General features: G+C 37.9%; 2 protein-coding genes across 3 annotated transcripts in view; one reads left to right on the forward strand and one right to left on the reverse strand.

Annotated features, from left to right (window-relative positions):
- LOC112043203 (glutamine-dependent NAD(+) synthetase) overlaps positions 1-8,030 on the forward strand; it is a 30,547-nt gene extending 22,517 nt beyond the window's left edge. For both annotated transcript variants that reach the window (XM_024078509.2, XM_024078510.2), the window contains 6 exons: positions 704-852; positions 1,350-1,505; positions 2,346-2,560; positions 3,375-3,597; positions 4,209-4,385; positions 5,080-8,030. In XM_024078509.2, the coding sequence (XP_023934277.1) occupies positions 704-852; positions 1,350-1,505; positions 2,346-2,560; positions 3,375-3,597; positions 4,209-4,385; positions 5,080-5,211 (1,052 nt within the window). In that variant the 3' untranslated portion in view covers positions 5,212-8,030. The remainder of the gene's footprint in view (positions 1-703; positions 853-1,349; positions 1,506-2,345; positions 2,561-3,374; positions 3,598-4,208; positions 4,386-5,079) is intronic.
- Positions 8,031-9,364: 1,334 nt separating this feature from the next.
- On the reverse strand, positions 9,365-14,879 carry LOC112056446 (uncharacterized). Its single transcript, XM_052882171.1, has 8 exons — positions 14,799-14,879; positions 14,660-14,681; positions 13,932-13,991; positions 12,695-12,778; positions 12,357-12,422; positions 11,514-11,552; positions 10,514-10,600; positions 9,365-9,435 (listed from the first exon to the last, which is right to left on the reverse strand). Exons 1-8 carry the CDS (start codon positions 14,862-14,864, stop codon positions 9,431-9,433), a joined length of 429 nt encoding a protein of 142 aa, XP_052738131.1. The 5' UTR covers positions 14,865-14,879; the 3' UTR covers positions 9,365-9,430.
- Positions 14,880-17,223: the final 2,344 nt, after the last annotated feature.

Raw genomic sequence — 17,223 nt, forward strand, 5'->3', positions numbered from 1 at the left:
ACTTACTTATCTCTATGCATATAATTTTTCGAGTTTCGGTTATCCGAATGTCTTTTTTTGAATTGTTTGTTTAAAATGTTTTCAGAATAATCGAGTCTCCATTGTAGGTACTTTGTTTTCTAGTACAGACAAACTTACACAACAGTTTGCGTTGCCTTCTTCCAACGCCGATTGGTTTAGATTCTAGACGCCCATAAAACATCCTTTACGATCTTGACGATGACATACGACCGACAATGCTTCCCAGGCAACACAGACACAAGCTACACAGCATCTTTGCCGGAGAAGAGGTCAGAGACGCCCTTATAGAGTCGTCCCACCATTTTACTCGGTGTCTGCCTTCGGGCCCCATTATGCGATGCTTCTGCGCTCGCATAAATCCCCAGTAACGCCGCTGGGGTCCCATTAAGGAACCTCATCATTATCAACCCATATTCGGCTCACTGCTGAGTCTCCTTTCAGAATGAGAGGGGTTAGGCCAATAGTCCACCACGCTGACCCAATGCGGATTGGCAGATTTCACACACACAGAGAATTAAGAAAATTCTCTGGTATGCAGGTTTCCTCACGATGTTTCCCTTCATCGTTTAAGACATTTAACTTCTTAAAATGCACACAACTGAAAATTTATATCCACTGGGCTATCACGACTCTTAAGGTACCTACGGCACTTCAATCAATACAATCAAAATGACATTTTCAGAGAGTCAAGTTTTGTACGACGTTCGTAAGATACTGTGTCAATCGGACTACACCCCGTCCGACCCCATGGAGCTGTGCAATCGACTGCTGGTCACGTGTTACATGGCCTCAGAGAACTCTAGCCAGGAGACCAAACAGAGGGCCTCTCAGGTAAATGTAGATAATAATTTATGAGTAGTATAGAATATGGTTTGTGTTCTGATTTTTGAAGCTTTGTTTGTAACTTAAAACATGCAATGTATGTATGTATGCTAGTAACAGCTATTTTTAATACAAAAAATTACTAAACTTCCTAAGTCAAAAAACTTTCAATTAAATAATATCATCTTTACCTACTATCAAAAAATAATAAAATATATGTAAAAAATGTAAATGAAAACTTGTAAAAAATTGTCTATGCTTAAGTGTATTTTTATTAGGTTTATTTACAATCACAAAATTTAATTAAATTACAAATCAATGTAAGTGTAGTAATTAATTATTTGCAAATAAACACAGCATGGAAGGTAAAATATGCTATGCTTTAAGCGATGGTTTTCCATCTAAAATAAATTTACACTGCTTCTTTAATTTTTCTTAAAAAAAGTGTTATTTTAAATATCTCGTATTTCTAGGGCCAAATAGGCTAAATTTGAATGTATTTGCAGCTTGCGAGTGAAATTGGTAGTTATCACTTTCCTATAGTGATAGATTCAGCTGTGAGTGCCGTTATAGGTATATTCACCACCGCCACGGGATTGGTGCCGAAGTTCAGGACCAAGGGAGGCTGTCCGCGACAGAATCTGGCCTTGCAGAATATTCAGGTAAGTTGTTTCATCATCATCATCAACCCATATTCGGCTCACTGCTGAGCTCGAGTCTCCTCTCAGAAAGAGAGGGGTTGGGCCAATAGTCCACCACGCTGGCCCAATGCGGATTGGCAGACTTCACAAACGCAGAGAATTAGGAAAATTTTCAGGTATGCAGGGTTCCTCACGATGTTTTCCTTCACCGTTTGAGGCACGTGATATTTAATTTCATAAAATGCACACAATTGAAAAGGTATACCTTTCTACCTAGAATAGGGCATGCCCCGGACCGGGTTCGAACCCACACCCTCCGAAATTGGAGGGAGAGGTCATATCCACTGGGCTATCACGGATCTTACTTACGTAGACAAATAACAGAGGACAAATAGTGGAAGAATTTAAAATATCGCCTGTCTTCCATTGCCATGGGACGAAAAAAAGAGCACTACTTTGTTAACTGAATTGCCTAAAATTTTCTAAAATGTCTCTGCATCTAATTCCAGTTCTTTTACTTAGTTAATTATAATTTTTAATTCTGACAAACCCTTTTGTTTTATCTGCACCCCATAAAAATAAATGCTTAGTTTACCATGCAGTGACCACCAAACTAACGCTGCATACATCGGCCGCGTATATATATCGGAAACAATCATTTTGGATAAATCCCGAAACGACTACAAAATTATAGAAAATACATGACGAATTGATTCCAAGAAAAGAACACAATACATACAAAACAACTCCTTATTGCTGAGATTGTGGACCTTACGTCCCTAGTAATACGGTCCTCAGTAACAATAAATTATGTTTTGTTTTGCTTTGTTAATCGCATCAGGAAACTTTTTGGGTCTACAGGCTCGTCTCCGAATGGTGCTATCGTATCTGTTCGCGCAGCTCATGCTGTGGGTGCGCGGTAGACCGGGCGGTCTACTAGTACTGGGGTCATCCAACGTGGACGAAGCGCTGAGAGGATACATGACCAAATACGATTGCTCCAGTGCAGATGTCAATCCCATTGGAGGCATCTCTAAGACGGATTTAAAGTCGTTCCTGCAGTACGCTAAAAGCCGGTGAGTTTTAACACTTTGTGGCATACATTGCGATAATGTTTGCGACATATTCCTGTGATTTTTTCATCTTTATTTTTCTTTCTTCTTTGCCTTCAAACTGATCAGCAGCCAGAACATGATATGATGTTATTTTTTCGCTTTTTAGTTTAGTCGGTACGTTTTATGTATTTAAAGTTGGTTGAATTTTTCATATCATTCTGATATTTCCATCGAGATCTACGTTTTTTTTATATCTTGGATAGTCTTGCGCTTGACTACAATCATGCCTGATGGTGAGCAATGATGAGGTCTAAGATGAAGCGCGCTTGCCTAGAAGATGCCTATTCACTCTTGCCTTGAAGGTGCACAAATTTTAAGTGCCAGGAAACACAGACTCCGGAAGGGCATTCCACATCTTAGCAGTTCTAGTTAGAAACGTTGACGTAAAACGTTCGTGCGTGACTGAATGTCGACACCAAAGGGATGCCATTTTTCACGACGTCTCGCTGTTCTGTGGTAGAATGGGGATGGAGGAACAAGATTATAAAGTTTCTGTGCACACTCTCCGAAGTATATCCGGTAAAATACCGATAGATAGGCTACGTAGCGTCATTTATTATTTTTTTATTTTGGCTAGTAACATTCACTGGAAAGGTAGCCTGGATGCCCACTACCTTACAGTCTTCGGTAACTAATTTCTCACTCACAGGCGCGGGTACCTGTGAGCGTCGGTGTTGCAAACTTTGCAGTTTCGTCCGTGTCAGCGGTTCACCATATTAAAACCGTGTGGCATACCTAATTTACCAAATATTGACGATGAACTTTGTATCCAAAGGTTCTTCTTACCGTCCCTCTCTGAAATCCTCCAAGCGCCACCGACAGCGGAGTTGGAACCGCTGGCCGACGGTCAAATAACTCAGACCGATGAACAGGATATGGGCATGACGTACGCGGAACTGTCCGAGTTCGGCCGCCTGAGGAAGATGTACCACTGCGGACCGTTCAGCATGTTCGAGAAGCTAGTGCACAAGTGGAATAACAAGTGCACTCCGCAAGAGGTGATTTATTTAAATTTTCATTTTATGCACGCCACCAATACACAGAAAGAAAAACCTGATATGTACTAAAATCTATTTCCAATTTCAGCCAAATCATTACTTCAGTAGCCGCAGCGTAGAGGATGAACAAACACACTTAAACACTCACCATTATAATATTCATCATCATCATCATGTCAGCCGATGAACGTCCACTGCAGGACATAGGCCTTTCGTAGGGACTTCCAAACATCACGATACTAAGCCACCTGCATCCAGCGATTCCCTGCGACTCGCTTGATGTCGTCAGTCCACCTGGTGGAGGGTCGACCAACACTGCGCTTAATAGTGCGGGGTCGCCATTCCAGCACCTTGGGGCCCAACGTCCATTGGCTCTTCGACCTATGTGCCCCGCCCATTGCCACTTCAGCTTCGCAACTCGTTGAGCTATGTTGGTGACTTTGGTTCTTCTGCGGATCTCCTCATTTCAGATTCGATTACGCAGAGATACTCCTAACATAGCTCGTTCCATCGCCCGCTGTGTGACTCTGAGCCTTCTTATGATGCCCACAGTTACCGAGACTTAGTCGCTTACTATGGGCCTTATAATATTAGTGTGATATGAATTCCAGGTAGCGGAAAAGGTGAAACACTTCTTCCGCTGCTACGCCATCAACCGGCACAAGATGACCGTGCTGACGCCGTCGTACCACGCGGAGTCCTACAGTCCCGACGACAACCGGTTCGACCACCGGCCGTTCCTTTACCGCGTCCACTGGAACTGGCAGTTCAAAATCATCGATGACACTGTAAGCTAATATTTACGATTGTAACATCATCATCAACATCATTATCAGCATCACCATTATCAGCATCATCATTATCAGTATTATCATTGTCAGCCGATGGACGTCCGCAGCTGGACATAAACCTCTTTTATAGACTTCCAAACACCACGGTCTCGGGCCGCCAGCATCCAGCGGTTCTTGCAACCCGCTTGATGTCCTTTGTCCATCTAGTGGGGGGTCGACCAATACTGCGCTTTCCGGTGCGGGGTCGCCATTCCAGCACCTTGAGATCAGCTCTGACCATTGCGACTTTAACTTCTCTGAGCTATGTCAGTGACTTTGGTTATTCTCTGTATATCCTCATTTCTGATTTTAGCACACAGAGAAATTCCAATCATAGCTCGCGCCATCGCTCGTTAAGTGACTCTGGGACTTCTTATGAGGCCATATTTATCGACCAAGTCTAGATCTGTACAATACAGTCTGTGCAATACATAGAATTTAGGTATCACCCGTTAGGTACGTCATATAATGAAATAAGTCACATATTCAATGTGACTTATTATGGCGGACTGGGTATTTGAAATGCACCCCCATGATATGGGTATTAATTGAATGGGTTTGCTGTCAGGAATACAAAAAAACGCACATTTGTAATTTTTAGTGCGTGCTAAAAGCTTGTTTTTTAGTTTTTAATTTAAACATTATTTTATAGGTCGCCCAGATGGGTAAGGACAAACGCATCAAGCAAGGTGACGCCACCAAACCGGAATCCCCGTCAGGTTCGAGTGCGAACATAAGCTTGAACTTCAATATGCGAAGGGATAGAAAAGGCGTGCTCATTTAATTTCTTTGAATAGCGTAGCAACAAGAGCTATACTGGCACTTCTAGTCTAAGATCCGGTACTAGAAATGTATACCCTCATCTATTACCTATTTATTAGTGCTATGAAATAAATGGTAGATAATGTTCACGGTGACACATTGCAAATAGGTTTGCAAGTTAAATAGTGGAGAAAAACATTTTTCAAATGCCGTGATAGCCCAGTGGATATGACCTCTGGTCCGATTCCGTGGGTTCGAATCCGGTCCGGGGCATTCTCATCCAACTTTTTAGTTGTTTGCATTTAAAGAACTTAAATATCACGTGCCTCAAATGGTGAAGGAAAAACATTGTGAGGAAACCTGCGTACCAGAGAATTTTCTTAATTCTCTGCGTGTGTGAAGTCTGCCAATCCCCTTTTCGGTCAGCGTGGTGGACCATTGGCCTAACCTCTCATTCTGAGAGGAGACACGAGCTCAGCAGTGAGCCGAATATGGGTTGATAATGACATTTTTCACACAGAATCTAGGAAACTATGAACTAGATCAAATGCAACCTAATACAGCTAAATTAAGCATAAAATAAGCTTTCATTTGACTTATTAGACGACTAAATAATTGATGAGGGTATATAAATAAAATTACTTACTGTTTTCTTATCCCAATTAAATAACAGATGAGGGTATATATTTTATAAGTCGGATCTTGTACTATTCTGCTAAATATAAGAATAAAGGCATTACCCGGTAGGTATTGCCTTTGTTTTGTTATTAGTCTGCATATTGTTTGGCTACAAATAGGGATGATGACAATTTTCTAAATTGTATATAAATTAGGAGTATGCTAATAAAAAAATAATTTTGTAAAAGGAACAGGGTATCTGCGATCATTACTTTCGGAGCTACAGGGATTTAAAGGGTCAGATTTGCGGCGCTGCCGCGGATCCCTGAAAAACGCCCCATACAAAATGGTACGATTTAATGACGTCATAGGTCATTATGATCGTTAGATATATATGGGCGTTCAAACATCATTACTAATATCTTTATTATTTGTGCGTTTATGTTTATAGTTCAAATATTAAAAAAATGTCACATTTAATGTAAGGAAGCTAAAACTGTATGAATTTCATATAATCAAGATTTTGAAATCTTATAATCTTATTTAATTTGCAAATATCCAGTCAATCTTTGCTTTTTATGTATAAATTAGTTAACATTGACCTTATTTACCCGAATGTATTATAAAAATCAATATATTCAAACCTAGTCATCATCCCTATTATAAAACGCAGTAACTGTTCTAGTAAACTAATTCTTAGTTATAAGGAAAGCTTTGAGTATGTTGATTTCTACTAGCGTTTGTTCTACATCTTAACAAATTGCGCAGCTTTTTAATGTCTTGAGAAAGTGGTGTGCACAAGGTCTTAACTAAGGTACACTACGTACAAATCCTACAAAATGGTAAATTCCTTCTCCAATACGGGTTCGTAATGTTAGATTGAGGTAGACATTGTATTTTCCTTATATGAAGTGCACAACACAACTGACTTATAAGTTCTAGCACAATAACTAATTAAATATCAGTATGAGACTTAAGTTTGGTTATATGATTAAATTAAATATACTTAATAGGTATAAATTATAATTTAAGGCAATTTGCGCATTTGGTAATGCCAATTTTTAAAGAAAATGTGATGTAGAAACGGTACAAAGGTTTGGTTTTTAATTAGAACTGTTATATTATTTTATGTCACTGTTAGGTACTTCTTCCTTGTGATTACTGGAAGAAATATATTAAAGTCCGGCCGCTCAGAGATTGCGTTTTTGACAGATCGTGAGCGAATGGGCGATGCAACTTCGAACTGGCGTACAAGGTTGTTGGATTGCGCTGTTTCAAGGTTATGCCAACTGTTTGTCTTTGTAATGATGGGACAAAATAACGAGGCAGTAGGGTAGTTGACTCATATCAAATTGAATATAAACAAAATTATAAGTTTTCGTATAGTTCATGCAATAAGGCTCCAAAATATATCGATGTCAATCAATAAAGTTAAGGATTTCTTATAAAACCTAATTTAAAAATCATGTATTTTTTAAATTTTTCAAATGTCAAAAAAAACGCTGTCGTCCATTTTGTGACGTCACAATGTTACTAGATGTAGGCACTAAACTTCAAACTAATATTTTTGTCAAACGCTCCGTTTATAAGAGATTTGATAACGTGACGTCATGAAACAGTTGAAATATAGACCATAATGGCCGACAGACTATTTTGGTCTATATTTCATAAAATAACATTTAAAAAAATATGATACTTTTTTAATCTATTAGAACGATAATGGACAATTTAAGACCATTTAAAAAAAGTGTCAACTAGCCTATTATAATTGAATATGTTTGTCCCATTCGATCACGACCTGTCAGAAACGCAGTCTCTGAGTGGCCGGACTTTAGTGATAGTTGTTAAATATTGTGATAGAATAAGAATATACCTAATCGTTTTATTGCTAAAATGTTAAAATGACTCACTCCAGGAGCGTTTTCGTGATGCGAGTAGTTATATAACTTGGCAACTTCGTTCGTAACACTCCCGATGTTCCGCGCGGGCCGGGGTGAAAAACCCACGACTGATACACGTCACTTCCCCGCATGCACGACTTCACACCCGCGCAGTCTTTCCCCCTGTCGCCCGCATATCATGGGAGTGTTATCAACGATTATATGAAGGTATTGTTTCCTTTGTACCTACGAGTATATTATAAATTTTACAAGTTGACTTGTTTGCACAACTGATTAAATTGTTTTAAGAATTGAATAAATTAAAACTGTTACAAGTGGTAAATCTGTTTTTATGGAGTTAAGAGAGGAGTAAAAACCATATACATAATACATACATAATTATTAAGTAAATGAAAAAAAAAATTTCAGTTGAAATTCGATAATTCTAAAAGGCTCTACGTCGTTAGCAGGTCAATACTTAGGTCATTTTAAAAATGGTTTATCGTAAAAATATACCTGCAGCTCGTGAGAAATTATTGCCTAAACACAGATTAATCAATAATATACAGATGTAGCGTACGGAACATGACGGTGTCGTACCCGTCACGGATACGAAATTCGAAAACGAATACGTTCTCTTGTCAGTACGACACGAACCGTCGCACCAGTAATGTTCTATATTATTAAAGAAAAATGTTTTTAAATATTTTAAAAACTGCTCTCAAAAACTAAAGAAATAAGTATTTTTTTATTAGTTATTTAATCAATATTATATTAATTTACGTAATTGATGTTAGTGTTAAATTTTGAAATGCATATTATGAAAAAAGATTGTAAACGCGGACGTGAAGGAGACGCGTGACTTTTTTTTTATTGGTTGCACCGGCAACCTGTTGTTTTTGTTATTTACATGAGGCTTGTACTGTATGTTATATGTATCTATGTATTGTACTATAATAATGACTCCTCCAACAAAAGGAAATGCCGACCCCTGGCCCTGACCTACTCCAGCCACCCGGCATATCACTTGTAGTCAAAAAAATCTGGATAATTCTACTTTAATAATCAAATCATTACTTTATCAAAAAAAGTTTGCTACAACGTTTTACGATATTTTTTATTTATTCATCTTTAGTTTGTCCCCAACAAGGACAAGCAATGACCGTTGACAATATAGCCTGGTTTACATTTTTGAAGACTAAGTGTTAATTTACACGAGCAGCAACTCCTACCGACGACTGCAGTCAACAGCAGTCGACTGCATCGGCTCTTCGAATTATGTGGCCTGCCCATTGCCACTTCAGCTCCGCGATTCGCTATGTCAGTGACTTTGGTTCGTCTGCGGATCTCCTCATTTCTGATTCGATCACGCAGAGAAATTCCGAACATAGCTCGCTCCATCGCCCGCTGTATGACTTTTTGCCTTCTCGACAAAAGCGTCGTATTTTAAAAACGTTGTCGTGTGAACTTAAACTTGGAAATATATTTATTGTATTTGAACGCTTTTTTAACGTCCGTTAAAAAACTCTCGTGCGAATGGGGGCTTATGAACACCGTAGTATGTCCGGTTTCAGAATGGATAGACGATAGATGCGTAATTAATGAAAGTCGTTGTTCTTATATATTTTTTACTTTATTTCTGCAAAAATTCAACAAACTAGGACATTTGTTTCTTTAACCTTACACCAAAGTTTTTTTGGAACCATTGGCTCGGTGTTAAGTAAACATGATCCGCGCTTTCTACTAACCTGTAAACAACAATTTATAGAATTAATGAATTGGATATTACTCTGTACAATACGCAGATAACTATTAAACAATTAACAAGATAAATACTTTTGAAGTTCATAATTATAAGGCATAAAAATTATGACCAACACAAATTTTGCATATTGAACTGAACACTGTAGCATATTGAACAATATAAAGTAAGTCTAACCTAAGTTAGGTAGTCTACTGTAAACCGATGATGACGAAGGATTCCTTTAACAGTCCTGCATCACCAGTGTAATGATGGTGTATCAAATGCTTATTTATTTAAATACTGAGACATCTCTGTTTATTTTAAGCGACTCACTGCGTAGATCCTGGTCATAATCATAAACAGTTGAACACGATCATTATGTGGTCAAACATCATACTATACCAACCCGCATTGAAGCAGCGTGGTGCGTGCAAATCTCCTCTACAAGAATTGTCTTCTTGTTATAGAACACAAATCAGTACAGTAGTTTCAAAGCATTTCATTCAAACAATCAAATCTTTCCGGATTTATGATTCTAGGATTAGGGGGATACCAACGCTGATTGTAGATCTAGACGCCCAAAAAACGTCTTTTACGATCCTGACGATGACATAACGAACGACAATGCTTCCCAGGCAACACAAACACAAGCTACACAGCGTCTTCGCCGGCGAAGACGAGGTCCTCTATATCTGACGTCACCCGGACGTGGGGTTTTTTAACTCACGATCTCGGGGGCACCCGGACTGATACACTCAGGCCAAAACACCCTTCCGAACGGTCCAAGTCTCAGAGGAGACGCCCTTAGAGAGAGTCGTTCCGCCCATCTACTCTGCTTCTGCCTTCGGGCCCCATCAGGCGATGCTTCTGCGCTCGCCCAAACCTCCCGGTGACGCCGCTGAGGTCCCATAAGGAGCCTACGGGACTTACACAATCAGAAAAAAAGGCAGCGGTCGGCAAGCACAGGGTGTGTCATAAAGGTATGTAATATACTAATTACATTTAAACTACGTGTTACTTTACAGAATGAGGTGAAACCGGCCCCAAAAATTTTCGGTTTTAAAAACAATTCGTCAACTTACCAAAAAATCCGAGTCCGAGTCCGAGAAGGCTGGTAAACCCTTTACTGGCGTCTGCAACAGTTGTTGCAATGCCGTTGGGTTTAGTAGCTAAAACATAAAACAAAAGAAGCACTGCTTCAATAATGATAGCTGGGTGTGAATTTTACCTGGTTATGAGATAATATTGTGTGTTTGTGGGGTTTAATTAATCTATATATTAATATTATGTGTTGTTCCCATGTGACTTTTTGCAGGTGTTAGTGATTAAACTTGCCCGAGAAAGTGCCTACTAATGCCAGGCTTATTTATGCCAATAACATCAAACAGCGGTTGTTCTGAATAAAATCTTTTTGACAAAAATAATTAACAGACTTCAAAGTTGCATTACTAATCGGTTTGAAGGTGGTGCCAAAAAAAAAAACTTCAAGAGCCTATTTAGAATAGCACCGCCTTCAATCGATCAATCGCAAGGTACGATGTTATTTTTCGCTTTTTAGAGTAATGTATCTTTTAAGTCGGTTAATTTTTTTTGTTAAATAACTACTATTTATTTTTCTGTTTTTAGTGTGTCCTAGCATAGTGACTGTAAACGCCGCAGTATGGGCTATTTCATTTACTTATTTCAGTTATTTTAGTTTAACACAAAATTACAGAGCCGATTTTCGTGAAAATTAAATGGGATTAATCTGGAAGTATATTCTTTGAAACAAAAAAACTAGTTTTCAAAATTGGTTAGTAAATGACGAAGATAAAAAAAAAATTAAAATAAAAAACATACGCGTCGAATTGAAAATCTGCTCCTTTTTTTGAAGTCTGTTAAAAAGTGGTTTGAAATGTATGGTGGCTGGTGACATTACAGACACACGAGACTCAACACATACGCCTCAGGATGACTTACAGGCACATAGAAATGCACTGAAGGACGCATGCACTGAGAAGCTTTGCTAGTGGATAAGGGAAGGCTTTACACTGATTGGTGATCCATCTACTTGTTTTGTCGCAAATTATAATTGATACTCACCAGCTGCTGCAGTTTTATCTGATGCTGGCGAAGCTGGACCTTAAAAAAGTGGTATGTGAAATTTAAAATACATACCTAAATCGATAAGTACTTACTATATTTAAAATGATAGGTATGTTAAACTGGTTAGTTAGCCAAAAGAGCCTAGTTGTAATTTCCATGTAGCAAGAAGGAATCAGTATATTGAATTAAACATTGAATCGAAGCAGGCGTTACTTTGAGAAAGTTCATGATAAATAGATCCCACCAAAAACATTTGATATAAAAGGGGCCAAGATCCTATTGGCTAACTATTCGACTAAAAAAGGGTTAAAATCCAATCCAATGCCAAGTTTAGATGCAATTTTAATCGATCATAATCAAGAAAAAATATGATTATAAACGATGTAGTGACTTTTTTTAATGGTACACCGAGATACATAATACTTCTGAATTTGAACTTGGCATACGGTTGCATAATCTACTATTAACGAAAAACCGTTATTTACGTAATTTCGGTAAAATATTTTCCTATGTTAGATGATCGTAAAACAAATAAAAATCTCCGCCACTTGATGTAAAATTACGTGGTCAAGATAATTTCGTTGAAATAACTATGTAAGATGATGACAATTACGGAAATATGATGAAAAACGATGTAGTGACTTATTATTTGAATGGTACACCCAGCTACATAATAACCCTGCTGAACTTACACCCACCTACTGATACTTATTTTTAGCTACACATACAGAGCATAAGTACCGAAAATATATTTAGGTACCTCCTCATATATTAGAATTTAATATATATATTTCTCTCAATGGTTTGGACTTTAAAACTGAAATTTAACAAAAAACTTACTGAGAATCTTCGAAAAATTATCTACCACTACTTCAGCGACTTGAATTGGAGTAGTGATTATAACATCTGAAATAAAAAAAAATAATACTCAGTACCAAACATTATCATTTTTAAATGTTATTTAAAAACCATGGTTCCCGAGGGATTTGCGAAAAACTAAATTCCACGCGGACTTAGTTGCGGGCGTTCTCTATTAAGTAAATATAATAATTTATTATTTATTTATGCAATTGAAACCCAGGGGCACAACAAGTTTTCTTACGAGTACTTGTAGAAAAAAATAATAATAATTTATTCATCCTGTCTAAAAGAAATTGAGTAGGTATATCATTATTTACCTGCGGCAGTTTTCAACACTTGCGGTATAATAGCTGCTGGTCCAGGAATATTTTCGGTAGCGGCAGCAGCCATCTTTAATGTATCTAAAAATATGATACTTATTTAGTAAAGTCGCCGCTCAGAGGTTGCGATTCTGACACCTGCCAATGTCGTTGTCCATCAAACCATATTAGGCTCACTGCTGTGCTCAAGTCTCCTCTCCGACTGAGAGGGGTTAGGCCAATAGTCCATCACGCTGGCCCAATGCGGATTGACAGACTTCAAACACGCAGAGAATTAAGAAAATTCTCTGGTATGCGTTTCCTCACGATGTTTTCCTTCATCGTTTGAGACACGTGGTATTTAATTTCTTAAAATGCACACAATGCGAATGTCACTTCCTTATTAATTTGTTAATTAATTTATTGTTAATAATTTTAGCCCAAAATTAATACGTTTATTGTAAGATGGCATAATTACTAAATTTTTAATGTTACTATGTACTCGCTATTAAGGATAACATAACATATTTAAATACCTCATTGACATTAATATTGTCAGGTGTCAGAAACTAATAACTATGTTATAGTTCAACTTAACAACATATGAACTTCTTAAGTTGAACCAAAATTATTTTGTGAAATAATGAACCAACAAACTTCCTGGCAACATTCAGAATCGTAATCATGCAGATTACGATTCGGAATGTTGCCAGGAAGTTTGTTGGTTTGGTTGGCTTTTCTGAATTTAAAACTGTAAACAGTTTATGTCCTTAGGAACTCAATGAGTTAATTGAAGGCGCCCAATATCTATTTCCCCGATAATTAATCTTTATTTTCGATCAAAACCTGGAGAAGACTGGTTGCGATGCTTAAAATATTCACATTAGGGCCACGCATCGTTTCGGACGGACGTTTCTGAACAAAACAAGCGGTTCATTTGTGGCTTTAATTTTATAACTTTTGCCGTGTATGTCATTTGATTCCTAGGTGGTAGACCAACAAAATCCAAAGTCCTTAGCTATGGACAAAATTAATTTCGTTAATCTCAGTTAAATTTAAAATTATTATTTATTTTAGTTTTTTTTCTTTTAGTTAGATTTCTATTATGATTTAAAGATATGAAACCAAAGATCACTGTTGTAAAATATGAATGCGCTGTGATTTGCCATTATAAAGTTATGACCCGAAAACAAAACTGTATGTCATTTTGTACGTACTTCCCCTAAATACGTAGGTACTTGCTTGTTGTACCTACCATTTACTCCTTGTTTCGCATCGTTAGTGACGTTTCCAGCTGCTTTAGTGGCATCTGTTACTGCAAGTTTGAAATTTGTATTAGGTACATAACAATTATAATGAAAAAATAAAAACAATATTTCGAAATAAAATAATATTATTACCTACTTAAAGATTGTAGATCCTATGAAGGAAAGAATGCGATGGTAATGTTTTTTCAAAAAATAATAAAAAAAATATTTATTTCAATTAGGCTTTGTTTACAAGCACTTTTGAAAGGTCAAGTTATGTCATAATTTAATTTAAATTAAATTTAATGTAAGTAATATTCCTGCGCTAATCGAGCCGTCAGAAATAAGTCGTGATGATGACAAGAGACCTGATGGATTGAAGCTGGTTCCCTGGGAAATGGAGCGGGCTCTAATATGGGACGCTACATGCGTTGACACATTAGCATCGTGTCATATCAGGGAGACAGAATCAAGACCGGGAGCCGCAGCAGAAAAAGCTGAAACCGGTAAGTGGCTCAAGTATGCCTCTCTGACAAAGAGTTAGGTACGTATTTGTACCTTTTGCCGTGGAGACGCTTCGGCCATAGAGTTGCAGTGCCAAAAAAATTTACCGAATAATTTCACCGCGGCTAGTTGCCTCGACTGGTGACAGACCAGTCACCTACTTCTTTTTAATAATTAATTACATAAAAAAGTGTTGAACAATTAATATTAATAATAATTAATAATAACTCACCCGGATCAGCAGGTAGTGCATTCTGTGAAAAGAAATAAGCCTCATATAGTTTTAAAAATATTAAATCATTCTAAAGTGTGTATGTAATATCAATTCGATACAAGTAGGCAATTAAGTACAAAATACTCGAATAACTTACAGACGGTACGAGCACAATTATGATAAATGAAATTAAAATGGATAAAAAGCAAAATAATTGATTCATTATTGCGCAGTTTTAGCTCGCCACTTGTACTATGACCGTTAGACGGAGTAATGCTGAAAATGTATTGAAATTAACCATTATATTATATTTCAATACAGACTGTATACCTATCATACCAGCAGCTGAGCAAATATGCGCACTTCGTTAATTTGAACCTTGCCTATTGTTTCAATTTTTAATTGCCAAGTCTTCTTATTGGGATAATGAACATCATTCATATTGTTGACAATGACAAACAATGACACATACGTACGTTAACCTAAAGTTAGTACGTAAGAAAAACTATAGGTAGGTACCTACACATACTATGGTGACCCCATTTGAATTCAAGTAGAGTCCGTAAGTATAGTAGTAAAATCGAGTTCAAGTAATATGATAGTAGCACAAGCACAGTCTTTTTACTCTGGCACAACTATGTATTGCAAAATTAAAAATAAAAACATTTTTAAAATACTCTTATCAAGTCCTTTCATTTGAAGTATCACATGATGCAGTTTGAAAAAATTTTTTTTTGTATTTTCCATCTTGCCCCCTAAAAGTGACCTTCGTATTAAAAAAATTCAAAGTTTCAAAATTTTCTAGAAATCTTCAAGTAAAAAGCTAATTCATGTATTTTTTTTTTTAATTTTAGATATAGTAGTTTAGCCTCTAGTCCCCGAAGTCACGCTATTCCTGGCTCTGGTAACGATTATGGTAACGGCGAGACAAAGTTGTCAAGCATCGCCGGTAGAGACTGCCAACCCCGACGAATAGTACAGTACAACGCACGCACTGTAAGGACAGACAAAGAGATGATCGAGCTGAAAGAAGCAGTGAGCTATTAGCGCTGGGATATTATAACTTTATCCGAAGTCCGAAGAAAGGGGGAGGATACGATAATCCTGAAATCCGGCAACTTGTTCTACTACCGCGAGGGTGAACAATAGTCCCAGATGGTGTGGGGAATAGTCCCCTCGTGAACAATTTTATACAGGTCGAGAGTGTGTCGAGCAGGGTAGCGTACATTGTCTTCCGAATTAACAAACGGTACTCGTTGAATATTATTCAGGTTTACGCGACAATCTTGACACAACTCGGTAAGGAGATAGAGGTGTTGTATGAGGATATGTCTAAAGCCATACATGCCTCGAAGTCCTATTTTAATATTGTGATGGGAGATTTCAATGCAAAGCTGGGTGTAAGAAGTGGTTCGGAGTTGAGAATGGGGAAATTTGGTTATGGTTCATATGGGAGGGCTCAAATTCTTTAAGACTTATTAAGATCTATCGTAATTCGTCAACAACCCATATTCGGCTCACTGCTGAGCTCGAGTCTCCTCTCTGAATGAGAGGAATAAGGCCAATAGTTCACCACGCCGGCCCAATGCGGATTGGCAGACTTCACACACGCAGAGAATTAAGATAATTCTCTAGTATGCAGGTTTCCTTACGATGTTTTCCTTCACCGATTGAGTGATATTTAATTTCTTAAAATGCACACAACTGAAAAGTTGGAGGTGCAAGCCTCGGACCGGATTCGAACCCACACCCTCCGGAATCGGAGGCAGAGGTTATATCCACTGGGCTATCACGGCTATTCCTATCGTAATAAAAGAACCAGAAAAATCTCGGGCCAAACACTCAAGCTAATGGAAGAACGACAAGAAATGAGACATAACTTCCGGAGACACGTTTAATTACTGTCGGCTAAGTAGACAGATCTCTGAGTTGCAGACATGTGACTAGCGGCGCTTCAATACAGAGCTCAAAAGAATGCAATCGAAAATAATCGAGGCTCAAAAGTGTTCACGAGAGATTTGCTTATTTTATTGGACGAAGCCAGCTGACGCGTTTGAAGACCGATCAGGGCAATCTCACTTCTTCAAAGCCCGAGATCTTGAGTGTTATACGGGGAGCTATGCACCTCAACCCATAAGCCTGTTGTCAATTTGGCCAAAAATTATAGAGCCAGTTGACCCGACTCTATACCGAAGATATCTGGGACGTCAGCTTATACGAGATTAGATACGAACTAAAGAACGTCAGGTGTCGACAGAATCATAGCAGAACTCCACAAAGGCATAACACCTCAGGCGTGGCGTTGTTGTCAGGTGCGTTTTAGTCTTGTTCTTCAAAAAAAGTGATAATACCATGCTGAAGAACTACAGACTCATCTCGCTGTTCATGTCTATGTCTATAACTTGTTTTCGAGAGTCACCACAGATCGTCTCGCTCGTAGGTTTGACGAATTCCGGTCTCCCGAACAAGCTGGTTTCCGAAAAGGTTTTAGTACCTACCATAGACTACATCCATACACTGCGGTAGATTATATAGAATACCGAAGAGTATAACCAGCCACTTTGCTTAACGTTTGTGAAATC

This window comes from Bicyclus anynana, chromosome 6, assembly GCF_947172395.1.
Source record: "Bicyclus anynana chromosome 6, ilBicAnyn1.1, whole genome shotgun sequence".
Classification (NCBI taxonomy): domain Eukaryota; kingdom Metazoa; phylum Arthropoda; class Insecta; order Lepidoptera; family Nymphalidae; genus Bicyclus; species Bicyclus anynana.

Excerpts from the sequence above, each read along its gene's own strand:
- LOC112056446 (XM_052882171.1), bottom strand. The coding sequence starts at position 14,864 with ATGAATCAATTATTTTGCTTTTTATCCATTTTAATTTCATTTATCATA. Across the intron at positions 13,992-14,659 it reads TGCACTACCTGCTGATCCGG|TAACAGATGCCACTAAAGCA; the intron begins GTGAGTTATTAT and ends TCAAACTTGCAG. Across the intron at positions 11,553-12,356 it reads TAATTTTTCGAAGATTCTCA|GTCCAGCTTCGCCAGCATCA; the intron begins GTAAGTTTTTTG and ends CACTTTTTTAAG.